This window comes from Silurus aristotelis (genome assembly GCF_946808225.1).
Source record: "Silurus aristotelis genome assembly, chromosome: 20".
NCBI classification, from domain to species: Eukaryota; Metazoa; Chordata; class Actinopteri; order Siluriformes; family Siluridae; genus Silurus; species Silurus aristotelis.
The window spans coordinates 3,474,296-3,487,527 of NC_139593.1; the positions used below are offsets into that span (position 1 = coordinate 3,474,296).

General features: G+C 41.5%; 1 protein-coding gene across 2 annotated transcripts in view; it reads left to right on the top strand.

Annotated features, from left to right (window-relative positions):
* Nucleotides 1-13,232, top strand: part of LOC310715879 (complement C3-like) — a 113,785-nt gene that overhangs the window by 12,138 nt on the left and 88,415 nt on the right. For both annotated transcript variants that reach the window (XM_083522576.1, XM_083522575.1), the window contains exons 5-8: nucleotides 3,899-4,054; nucleotides 4,757-4,886; nucleotides 6,177-6,248; nucleotides 6,360-6,554. In XM_083522576.1, the coding sequence (XP_083378702.1) occupies nucleotides 3,899-4,054; nucleotides 4,757-4,886; nucleotides 6,177-6,248; nucleotides 6,360-6,554 (553 nt within the window). The remainder of the gene's footprint in view (nucleotides 1-3,898; nucleotides 4,055-4,756; nucleotides 4,887-6,176; nucleotides 6,249-6,359; nucleotides 6,555-13,232) is intronic.

Sequence of the window (13,232 nt, forward strand, 5' to 3'; positions counted from 1 at the left end):
GACTTCCTGTTGAAGATGACAGTCCTCAGATCTGTCAACTTACGAGGCTTTGACATCGAGCGTCACATAGGATCCATCATAGGGGGAGAGCGAGTCATGACGTTTCTGCACCCCCAAATGGGAGGTGGAGGGTTGCGGTTGGGGCTGCGCCCGCCGAGCAACCCCATGTGAGCATTGTGGGAGGTACCTCTGGAATGCCACCACCTTTTTCCTTTTTCTCCTTAAGCCTTTCGACCACTGGAGTTGCCAAAGAGGCCAGTAGGGGTTAGCAGGGCGTCCAGCAGTTCGGGCGTGTCTCTTTCAGACATCTCTGACAGAGTGAGCCACAGGTGCCTTTCTGTGGACCCCAGGGCAGCCATAGACCGGCCAATGTCCCTAGCGGTCTCTTTAGTGGCTCTGAGAGCCAGATCCGCCGTACGGCGAAGCTCACGAGTTGGATGTGGGGCACCTCCCACATTCAACTTATGCAGCAGGTCAGCATTATATGCCTGCAACACTGGCAAAGTATGCATGGATGCAGTGGCTTGAGCTGCCTAAACATAGGCTTTACCCATGAGCGCTGACGTATTGCGTAGGGGCTTCGTGGGTAATGTGGCATCACATAGTAACAATGTTCTTTCTGCCCTATAATGTGGGAATACACAGTAGAACTGGGAGTGAAGGGGCGGGCTGAAAAAGGTTTTCTACATCCTCAAAGCAAATTGTGCGTTCATAGTGATCTTCCTCATTATAAAACCATACACTTGCTAACAGATGGTCACCTCTTCTCTCAACCTGGATTACACTACTCTTTCCCATAACTATTCATGGTGTGACTGATTAACTTCATTCCCCTGTAGTTACTGCAGGTCTGCCCTTCTCCCTTATTCTTAAAAAGCGATACCAGCACACTCCTTATCCCTTCCACAGGCATCCTCTTACATTCCAAAATATTATTAAATAATTTGGTTAAAAACTCCACTGCCATCTCTCCTAAACATCTCCATGCTTCTACTGGTATGTCAACTGACTTTCCACTCCATCCTCTTAAAAGCTGTTCTCACTTCCTCCTTACTAATCCCATCCACTTCCTGCTTTACTATCTAAGCATTCTCCAACCTTCTTTTTCTCTCATTTTCCTCATTCATCAGCTGCTCAAAATACACTCTCCTAACTAGTCAACACATTTCCATCTGCATCCTTTATTGCTTTATTACATCCTTCCCAGCTTGGTCCCTCTGCCTGGCCAATCGCTACAAATCCTTTTTTTCTTCCTTATTGTTGTATGTCTCATACAGCTCCTCATATGCCTTTTCCTTAGCTTTTGCTACATCCCTCTTCACCTGCTGCTACATCTCCTTGTACTCTTGCCTACTTTTCTCATCTCTCTGTCAATCCCAATCCTGTTTCACCAACCTCTTTCTCCTTTTGCTTTCCTGCACTTCCTCATTCCACCACTGTCTTTTTGTCTTCCTTTCTATTTCCAGATGTCACACCAAGTACATTTCTAGCTGTCTCCCTTATCACTTCTGCAGTAGTTGCCCAATCATCCAGCACCTCTTCACCACCACCGAGCCCCTGTCTGACCTCATCCCCCTACCTTCACACTAGTCTTCCTCATTCAGTTTCCACCATTTTATTCTTTTTTTCAGGCTTCACTCTCCTCCTCATCTTTTTTAACTTCATAACCACCCTCCAGACCACCATCCAATACTGTCTAGCTACACTGTCTCCTGCCAACAACTTACAGTCTCCAATCTCCTTAAGGTTGCATTTTCTGCATAGAACATAGTCCACCTGTGTGACGGAGAAAACGTCTCTAGGTTACGTATGTAACCCTAGTTCCCTGACGGAATGAGACACTGCGTTGAAATGCTTTGTCCATGCTCACGTCCATGCTCTGAGTAATAAGTCTAATTAGTCAAAATTTAAGACAGGCTGTCACTGTCGGGGTGACGTCATGACCAGGGAATATAAAGTGCACCTGGAGAGAAGACTGCTTCAGCTTCTGTAACCATGAAGGAAGCGCTGAAGTGGTGGCGGAGGTGTGGCTAGAGACACAGCCTCTCATTCCCTCATGGAACTAGGGTTACATACGTAACCAAGAGACGTTCCCTTTCAGTAACTTGAGCTGCGTTGAAACGCTTTGGGAACAAGAGTCGAATAACACCATACCAACCAGTCCCTGACTAGTGTGAATGAGCACAACTGATTCGAAGGACAGAGGTGCCAGGAGTGGCACAGAGGTCAAGGTTGTAAAACCTGGAAAAGGTGAGACGGGTGGACCACCCTGCAGCATCACAGAGGTCTTAGAGGGACACTCCAGAGGACCAAGCTGCCACACTTTGGGCCGAGTGAGCTCTGACCCCGAATGGAGCTGAGAGACCAGAGGACTCGTAAGAAGACATAATAGTGTCAATAATCCACCTGTTGAGCGTCTGCTTATCAACAGGATGGCCTCTCCTTGGAGGGCTCTAGCAGATAAACAGTTGTGTCGACTTTCTCCAGGCTCTACAGTGCGCAGGACCCACTGGGACATGTCTGGCAAAGCCCTCCAGGCTGCCAGGTTCTCCCTTAAGGCTATGAGTCTCTCGAGACTGACCTCTGGTGTGTCCAGAGCCAGGGCAGTGCCCAGACGTGGCTCTAGAAATGAGACCTCCTAGTCTGCAAAGATGCCGGGCACAACCAAAAGAGGGAGCTTGGTGGAGCTGGCCGTTCCCTGAAACACATTTCGTGACAGGGTTAACGAACCAGGTCCCTGAAGGGGCTGGGGGGAAATGGGGACCAAGAAAAGCAGTGCTATGCACCCCCTGACCATCCCTCCACAGATCGGGTCAGGACCTTTTGGCCGAAGCCATCTTCCTGGAGATGACAGTCCTCAGATCTGTCACCTCACAGGGCTTCGACCCAGGGCACCGTGCAGGATCCCGTACAGGTGGAGATCATGGTGTGACACTCTGTTTCTGCATTTGGCAATACGAAGTGCTGGATTGGGGTTCGGGCTGCACCCGCTGAGCAGCCCTGTGAGAGTGGCGTCGGAGATACTGCTGGAATGCCGCCAATTGTCTCTTAGACTCCTGGAACCTGTGGGGAAAGATAGCGTGCTAGCGTCTCTTCCACCCATGGCATGACACCATAGCCATAATCTCTGAGGGATTGGGGCTGTAAGGGGTGGGAGGAGAAAGCATGTACATGGTAGAAAAAAATGCAGTGACAGTCAAAGATCTGGCAGGACCCCAAAATCCTGCTGTGTTTCCACCAGTGATCGATGACCTGTTCATACCAGAAGGTGTCTGAATGACATGCTACAGCCTGAGGCTTACAGTACAGCTGCCTATGTAATACCACTGTTTGTTATTGCCTTTTGTTTTGCCCTTCGATTTGGATTTGTCTCCCTTTGTCCTATTAAATCTAATTATCCAGCACTTGCATCCATCATCCCTCATATTATGTGGCAATGAATATTAGATTAATGTACTTTTCCGTTATTGGTTTATGAGATTTCAGAGTTTTAGAAGTATTATTTATTTTAGTTTTATACTTTTGCTCACCTTTAAGCTGTTGAATTATGGACCTTAGTTAGAAGGTGTTAAGTTGTATACGGTGTAAAGTTTGTATACAGACAATGCATTTTGCACAACCATCTGTACTGTACTTGTTGGTGCTACTATGTTACTGTTTTTATCCTTGTCTCATGTAGTTTCTTAAAACTGGAGACTCATTAGATTAATTTGACATCAGTATGAGAAATGCATAATGATGATACATGCATGATCTGTTTGAAATGTTAAAGATTATGACTGTTGATTTTTTTTTAATGACCGTTGACATTTGATACTGATGTATGTCATGTTTGTATATTTGTCAAATGTTTTAGTAACTGATTTCTGTCTTTCCATATTTTTCCTAATGCATCAAGGTTCATCTGAGTATAGATGAACCTCTCCCAGCATATTTACCTTCTGATAACATTAATTTAAAAGTTACTGCTGCTCCTAGTGCAAGTGTTTATCTGGTTGCTGTGGATAAAGGTGTCTACATTCTCAATAACAAGAACAGAATCACTCAGACCAAGGTGAGTAATTAACACTAGGCTTATCCATGGATACGTCAGCTAATAAATAGCTAATTTTAAAAAGAAACCACTGTACCAATTAAAAAAAACATTTGGATTTATTGTAATTTTAAAATAAATACTTTCTAAACCTAAATATGAGGACCATCATGGACTCTGCAAAGTCTAATAATTCTGTTGTCTTTGATAATAATGAGTATGTAATGATGCACTGTGTAATGAAACACTATTTGGAAATCAAGAACTGGTGGTTTGTAATGGTGTTTGTAAAGAAAAACATTATAATTTCTCAAATTTTTTTTTTTTTAGATTTATTGTTTTTTCAACAAAAAAAGCTTTAATCTGCATGGTCGTTTAGATAACAGATTTAAATTAGTAAGTAAGGGGGTTATTAGTTACTATTATTATAATATATTTTATTCAGAAATGCAATTTTTTTTTTTAAACAATTGAAATAAAATACCTGCTTATAAATGGGCTGTTATATATATGTAGCTGTCATGTCTCCTTCACCCCACCAGAGAATTTAACACTTCTAGTTCATAGGTCACTTTCTGCTTATAGAAATGTGTCATATTTTGTAGTTATACAGTTCTGAATTGTCCACATTTGATGCTATATAATTAACAATGTTGGTGAAGTGGTCTGAAGGTGATTACATTTGTAGTTATTACACTGCTTTTGTTGTTCCCAAACTAACAGATCTGGGACGTTGTAGAACAGCATGACATCGGCTGTACAGCTGGAAGTGGAAAAGATGCTATGGGGGTTTTCTATGATGCAGGCCTTCAGTTCATAACACAGACCGCAGGAAGCACTAGCGAGCGAAGAGGTATGGTAAACCCGTTATGTTTACACAACTGTAATCTGATATAATCAAATCTCAGCCTGCATGTTAACCATGCGATTTTAACCTATATTTTTTTTTTTCTCATTAGAAAGTGTCATTTATAGTAGGTTACTATGGTGTTCGATGTGGTTTATAAGATGAAGGTTTACAGATCATTTATATATATATATATATATATATATATATATATATATATATATATATATATATATATATATATATATATATATAGTATTTACTATGGTGTTCGATGTGGTTTATAAGATGAAGGTTTACAGATCATTTATATATATATATATATATATATATATATATATATATATATATATATATATATATATATATAGTATTTACTATGGTGTTCGATGTGGTTTATAAGATGAAGGTTTACAGATCATTTATATATATATATATAGTATTTCCTTGTTACTCATAGGCTGCAGAACTCATCAAATTTGGTACTCTTCACATTATGGTAATTAAAAAAAGTTTTGGCACTCATCGCATGCACGGCACTTGAGACCGACTCTCGCGATGAAACTCATGAGTGCTTCAGTCTTATGGTAAAACAGATGCATGAAGAGTCTAATGTTAGCACATAGTTCCATAGCATTTCAAAATGTTATCAATTAATTTTTCGGTACTCATCAGTATCAACACTTGTCACCAGTTCTGGAACAAATTACCAATGAGTACTACTGTATATAAATATTTTGAAATTTGGAATTAAATGCCATGGAATATTCTGGCCGAAAGTGTAAAAGATGAATGACCATCTACATTACACTTCTTAAAAAATGTCCAGGCCACGTAACAAGTGCAAATTTCGCTAAATTCTTCTAATAAAATCTTCAGTAGTTCTTAAATAAAAACACTCTCCTTCATCAATATCTCCCTGCCAGTGAGCCATTATTCTTCCTCACCTCTTTTTTTTCTTGCCATTTTATAATTGGGGTAACCATGAAACTACCCTTAGTGTAAGGATTATATCCATGTATTATACTTCATATCAGCCACTGGATTTCCATGGTCCATGTTACACATTTGTGGTCATTGTTAAGTTGTTTTAGTTAAGTCCTGGGTCTTCATGCTCAGATTTATGGGTTTCTTTGTGTTTTTTTTGTGCTTTGTTTTATACTAATTTTACATGTTCTCCACCATAATGTGAGGCTGTCTTCTTTAAGATGGTGATAGATATGAAAATGTAATATTATATACAAGTAAATCAGAGATTTCTCCTCCTTAATTTGTTTATTTTTTTTATTGGCAAAGTCACCACCTGTGCACCTGAATCAAAAAGAAAGCGGCGTGCCATCACCAAATCGGAGCTCATAAGCACTCTAGGTTAGTACTATTTTAAAAAAAACGAATAGATTCATACTTGTTTGTTTTACTGTGTATAATAGCTAATAACATTTAGTTCATGTGCATGGTGACTCATTTTTTTCAATTCAGTAATCAAGTACAATGATAAGATTAGGCGGTGTTGCAGAGACGGATTGGTGGAAAACCTTCTGGGTTATACATGCGAGCGAAGAGCTGAATACATCGGGGGTGAAGTTGAATGCCGCGAAGCCTTCTTGCATTGTTGCCAGAAACTTGCTGATGTAAGAAAAGCAGCTGTGCAGGAAGAACTGCATTTTGCCAGAAGTAAGTTACAGTAGCATTCTAAAGATTCTACAATGCATTATGGGGGAACAAAAGAAAAATGTAATTTGAAGAAGGTTCCTATAGATGGGTAGGAGGTTTAGAGATGGTGGTAAATGTGATGACTCCTGGTAAGGTTTTTTATCACTAGATTTTAGGTTGTGTTATTGGGAATTTGTGATAATTCAGTGTAATAATTGTGTTCCCCCTCATTAGGATTGGGGAGTGGCTTGCCACTCTCAGAAGCTTGGTAAGAGGTCAGACCTAAAGAAGATAATTTCGGCCAAGAAGTTATCCTGAGGCTGGTGCCCCCAAGACCATTCAATTCATTCAATTCAATTCAATTCATTTTTATTTGTATAGCGCTTTTAACAATGAACATTGTCTCAAAGCAGCTTTACACAGATAATGCGGTGATTAAAAATGAATATGTTCTTTGAATATGCTCTTCAACCATGAAGTGTTGTCCCTTGGGAAGGGGCATGAGAAATTTTCACAGAGAGTAAAGTCTCCTTCCCGGCACCCTCAGGGGACCACTGTACTATCCGGGTTTTCCAGAGGGGCTGCAGTCTCTAGCAAAATGTTAAATGTTTGGTTGCCTGCTGCCACATTTCAGAACACTGAACACCTAACCTCCACCAGTAAAGTTTAGTGTCAAAACTAGTGCACCTTTCAGAGAAACTGGCAACAGGGAAACTATTGCCAAACATCTCTCTGTGGGTCGAAAGGTTAATAGAAAAGGGCTTGGGTTTGTGCATCATACTCCATGTTTCAATAGAGTGGAATCCACTACCGTAAAACTGGATCAAGCATGATTGTTGACAAGAATTGCAAGCTTTGCTGAAGGGGCTGTTCAGACAGAAAGTCAGGATACTACAGCCATTATTTTCTACTTACCAAGAAAATGGGGGGTCATAAGGTAAAATGCTGACAGTCATAAGGTACTGCATTTTAGATCCAATCAAAGGATTGGTTTGTGAGAATCTGCCACAAGGGTGCATACTGCCATATCCTTTTTTTTGCCATAACTTAGGAAGTCCTTGAGGTTCGCTTTTGGGGCTGAAGCTTACCAGTATCAGGCTTTTCTTTTCAGCCTAGCCTTGTCACTGAAATATTCTCTGAGAAATATAATATGAACTGTTTATGCTGTATTACTATGCATGTTAAATGTAATATACAAAGCATTTCCCTTTCAGGAACTCGAGCTGCGTCAAAACGCGTTGGGAAGGCGCCTGACTGTTCATGCTCTGAAATAATGTGTCTAATTAGTCAAAAATCTGAGGTGACGTCAGGACCAGGTGTATAAAATGCATATGAGTGAGGGCAGAGGCAGCTTCTGTTGATCAGAAAGCACTCTGTGTGTTGTGTTGTGTGCCAGATTGCTTGTCAAAAAAAAAAAAAATAAGAAATGTGTGTATACATATATATATATAGGGGAGTGGTGGCTCCAGCGGTTAAGGCGCTGGGTTGCCGATCGGAAGGTCTGTGGTTCGAGCCCCGGTATCGCCAGGCTGCCACTCTTGGGCCCTTGAGCAAGGCCCTTAACCCTTTATGCTCCGGGGGTCCCTTACGAGGGAAATATCAAGGTCCGTGACGTCGGAGTGACGTGGGGCCGCCTTCCCGTGGGCTCACCACCTGCAGGAGGGACCGTAAGGGGCGGTGCTGTGAGGATTGGGCAGCAGTCAAAGGCGGGGTATGCCTGCTTAGACTGCTGCCCCCGCGACCCGAATTACGGATAAGCGGGAGAAAATGAATGAATGAATGAATGAATGTATACATATATATACACACACACATTATATATATATATATATATATATATATATATATATATATATATTCCTGGGAGCGGAGTGTAGCTGTCGCAGATATTTGTTCACCTTTGAAAGGTTTTGGTTTGGTTGTTTGTTTTTGTTTTATACATTTTGTGGTAATATTTGTGTGAAAATTGTATTGATCTACATGATAGTTTGGTAATAGTGACACCTACTGGTAAAAGATATAACAAAGGACATAACATAAGACGTATTGGTCATGTGATTTTATATTTTGCGTGCTCCGGAAAAGGAAAAGGACAAGATAGACACACGAGGAGTCGCACACAAATTGAAAGAAGTAAAATAGAAAGAGTGTTCGAGCAAAAATTGTCTACTAATGTCTCCTGAGTCCCGATTGGAAAGCACACGGTATGTTTGTATGTATCTTGGTTATTGTTTATTTATAATTTGATGTACTGTGTACATTGATTTAGTTTTCAGTTTCGAGCGATGTCATGGTAGAATCACTTCAACAAATTTGATTGTAATTTTGGTTTATTTTTCAGTTTTTTCACGGTGTCCATTCAGTTTTTGTGATATTGAATATCCTGATTCCTGAAAGGAAGACATTAAAAACAAAATTGAAGGCATCAGTTGAAGCGTGATTTTTCTGGTCTGGAAAAACATTCAGGAGCCGTTATAGTGAAAAAACGTCTGTTTACTTTCCCCTGGACGAGTGCAAGAGTTCATCGTGGAAAAGGAAAGATCGCCAGACTTCGAGTTGAGACATGATGAATTAGCAAGAAGAGAACGGAAGTTTATGTTCACGTACTTAAACTTCAAAGCTGAAGCTCAGTTTATCAGATCCAAGCTGAAAGAAGAGTGCTCTAAAACCGAGTTAGATGATATGATGGTGACATCAGAGAAACGTGAAGCAGAGTTAAAACAAATATATGAGAGTATTCGTGCACTGAACGTCCCATCTCAAGATATAAAGAGGAGAATGGATAGCTGCACTTCAGTTACTAGTGAAATAACTGCACTACTGAAAGGACGTTGTGCAGAAGTTGGCATAAAGGAGTTTGATGCTGAAGCTGTAAAAGAAACACTCACTCAATTACTGCAAAGAGATGACGCCAGGTCAATTTATGGTTCAACTGTGTCGAGAGCTGAAAGAGATAGTCAACATGGAAGTAATATGTCAGTAAAAAGAGCAGAAGCAGTGGCACGCTTAGCTGCAAAACGTGCTGAACTAAAGAGAGAACAAGAAATCTCAGCTCAAAGAAAAGAGGTACTAGCCCAAAAAGAGAAGTTAAAAATGCTGGAAGAGCAAAGAGATCTTGAAGTAATGGAAGCTGAATATATTGTGTATGCAGAAGAGGAATCAAGATTGAATGCTGAAATAGAAGATGCTAAAGAAAAAAGCGCTATGCCTTCAAGTCAGCTACCACTGCACCACAATAACCCTTCTTACATCAAGAAAGAAACTTTAGCTCAACCTTGCTCTGAAAATGAGCTAGAGACCAAAGTAGATGAGGTCTTGTTAGTGAAAGCACTAAAAGAATCCTTGGCAATGACTAAACTTCCAGCTCCAGAGCCATTCACGTTTATGGGTGACCCACTCAAGTTCACAGAATGGCGCACCTGCTTTAAAGCATTGATTGAAACAAACTGTACAAGCCCAGCACATCGGTTGTACTATCTGAAAAGGTACATAAGTGGAGATGCGCTTAGTGTACTGGAAGGAATGTTTTATAGAAGTGATGAGGATGCATACACACAAGCTTGGGATGCCCTGAACAAACGTTATGGACACCCCTTTGTAGTTCAAAGAGCGTTCAGAGCAAAGCTTAATGACTGGCCAAAACTTGGACCCAAAGAATCACTGAAATGAAGGGAGTTTAGTGATTTCCTCATCTCTTGCAAAAATGCAATGCCTCATGTACATGGTTTGAAGGTTTTGGATGATTGCGAAGAAAACCAGAAATTGCTTCAGAAACTTCCTGACTGGATAACAACTGGTTGGAATAGGTATGTCACTAAAGCACTAGATAAAGAGAAGTTATACCCAAGCTTCACCGAGTTTTCAGACTTTGTGGCAGATGAGGCACGCATTGCATGTAATCCTGTTTCCTCTCTACTTGCTTTAAAACATGCAGAGGAAAAGCCTGGAAAGGAGCAGAAACGTCTCAAGGCCAGTGCTCTGGTGCAAAATGTTAAACCCATTGCAAAGAGTGCATTGGAAAGAGAGAAAGTCTCCAAACTAAGCCCTTCTGTCACTCAGGATAAGAGACAAATAGAATGTGTTTGCTGTCAGCAAAATCATTTTATATACAAATGTGAAAGGTTTGCGGCAATGCCTCTTGAGGAGAAGAAAAGGTTTGTCGTCAATAACAAGATGTGCTTCCGTTGTCTCAGAGTTGGTCATGTCTCCAGAAAGCGATCTACTTGCAACATCTGCAAGCAGAGTCACCCCTCTCCACTTTACGAAGAACGCTCTCAAGGAGGAAAGCCAGAGGTTTCACCTGATGAAAGGGCTTCCACTAGCTTATGCAGTGTGGAGATGGATAAAGGTAATCACACTTCGATGATAGTTCCAGTTTGGCTCTCTTGTGCAACTAAAGACAGCACAGAAATTCTAGCTTATGCATTACTGGACACGCAGAGCAGTAATACGTTTATCAGTCAGGACATCTGTGACAAACTGCAAGCAAACACAGAACCTGTGAAGTTAAAGCTGTCCACAATGACTGATAGAGCTTTAATAGAGAATTGTCAGAGAGCCGGTGGACTAAGAGTGAGAGGTTATAGTCTGCAAGAGTACATCGAGTTGCCACCCGTATACACTCGAGAATACATTCCCTTGGAATGAGATAGCATTCCTACTTGCAAGAAGGCTCAGAGATGGATTCATTTGCTCAGTGTTGCAGATAAGATGCCAGAGTTGTTGAATTGTCCTGTAGGGCTTCTCATTGGCTTTGATTGTCCAAGAGCTCTAAAGCCAACCCAAGTGATATCAGGGAAGGATCACGAACCATATGCAGTCAAGACGGACTTAGGCTGGAGTGTAGTGGGATCCATAACACCCTATGTTTGCTCTAGAAATGTAGCGGGGTTCTGTCATCGCATTTCTGTGAAGGAACTCCCAGCAATCACACCTGCTTCAGTAATCAGGACATTAGAAGCAGATTTTTGAGATACAGACCCAAGAGAAAAAACAATATCTCAGGAGGACATTCAATTTCTTCAACAGTTGGATGAAACGACTCACCACAACAAAGAAGGACATGTGGAAATGCCCTTGCCATTCAGAGAACGTCCTCAATTACCGAACAATAAGCAACTGGCTACGGTTCGTTTGAAGCATTTGAAAAGAAAATTAGAGAGAAATCCCAAGTACAGAGAAGACTATGTGAGATTTATGGATGGTGTCTTTAGAGATGGTGATGCCGAAGAAGTAGATTCCACACCTAAAGAAGGCAATGCCTGGTACATTCCGCACCATGGGGTGTATCATCCAAGGAAGCCAGAAAAAATAAGAGTGGTATTTGACTGTTCAGCCAAATTTGAAGGTACATCTCTAAATGATCACTTACTCACAGGTCCAGACTTAACAAATGCTCTTATTGGAGTGTTGTGCAGATTTCGTGAGCATCAGATTGCAATTGTTTGTGATGTGGAAAAGATGTTCCACCGCTTTCATGTCAGTCCAGACAATCGTGATTTCCTGAGATTCCTATGGTGGGAAGAAGGGAACACCGAAACGGAACCCAAGGAATACCGCATGCGAGTACATATTTTTGGAGCTGCATCCTCTCCAGGTTGTGCGAACTACGGCATGAAATATCTTGCCAGTAAATATGAGAGGGACTACCCACTAGCAGCGAGCTTCATTCGCAAAAATTTCTATGTGGACGATGGACTTGTAAGCGTTGATTCCATCGAGAAGGCTAACAAGTTGGTTAGTGAAGCGCAGGAAGCTTTGGCTAAGGGAAACTTGCGTTTACACAAGTTTGTGTCCAATAGCAGAGAAGTCTTGAGTTCAATTCCAGAGAGCGAACGTGTCAGTGTTGTGAAGGATGTAGATCTGAACTACAATGAACTTCCAATGCAGAGTGTACTGGGAGTAAAGTGAAACATAGAGACGGATACATTCTCATTCAAAGTTGACCTTAATGAAAAGGCTGCCACTCGGCGAGGAATTCTATCAGTAGTTGCAAGTGTGTACGACCCATTAGGTTTTCTCGCTCCCTATATCTTGACTGGGAAGAAAGTGCTCCAGGAGATGTGCAAACGAGGGGTAGGATGGGATGAACCTCTTTCTTCTGATCTGAAGCCAAAGTGGGATACATGGATCCATGACTTGGAGAACCTCCAAAAGGTCAAAATACCAAGAGGCTTCATTCCTGAAAATATGGGCAGAAACCAGAAAATAGAGCTACATCATTTTTCAGATGCCAGCAATGAGGGTTATGGGCAGTGTTCATACATCAGGATTGTTACTGATGAACAAGTACATTGTGCACTGGTCATGGGTAAGGCCAGAGTTGCCCCTACGAAGGTTTTCAGCATACCACGCCTTGAGCTGACCGCAGCCACAGTTTCTGCAGCAGTAAGTCATGTTCTTAAGGAAGAGCTTGATCTGAAGGTAAATGAGGAGTTTTTCTGGACAGATTCCCAGGTAGTGCTAGGGTATATCAAGAACGAAGCCCGGCGCTTTCATGTTTTTGTGGCTAATCGTGTGCAGAAGATAAGAGACTCTACAGATCCAAGACAATGGTTCTATGTGGAAACGAGTCAGAATCCTGCAGACTGTGCGTCTAGGGGTCTCAAGGTGGCAGACCTGATAGACTCAAGTTGGTTGATGGGTCCCAAGTTCTTATGGGAACGAAAGATTAGCACTCATGAAAAATCCCCAGTGCTT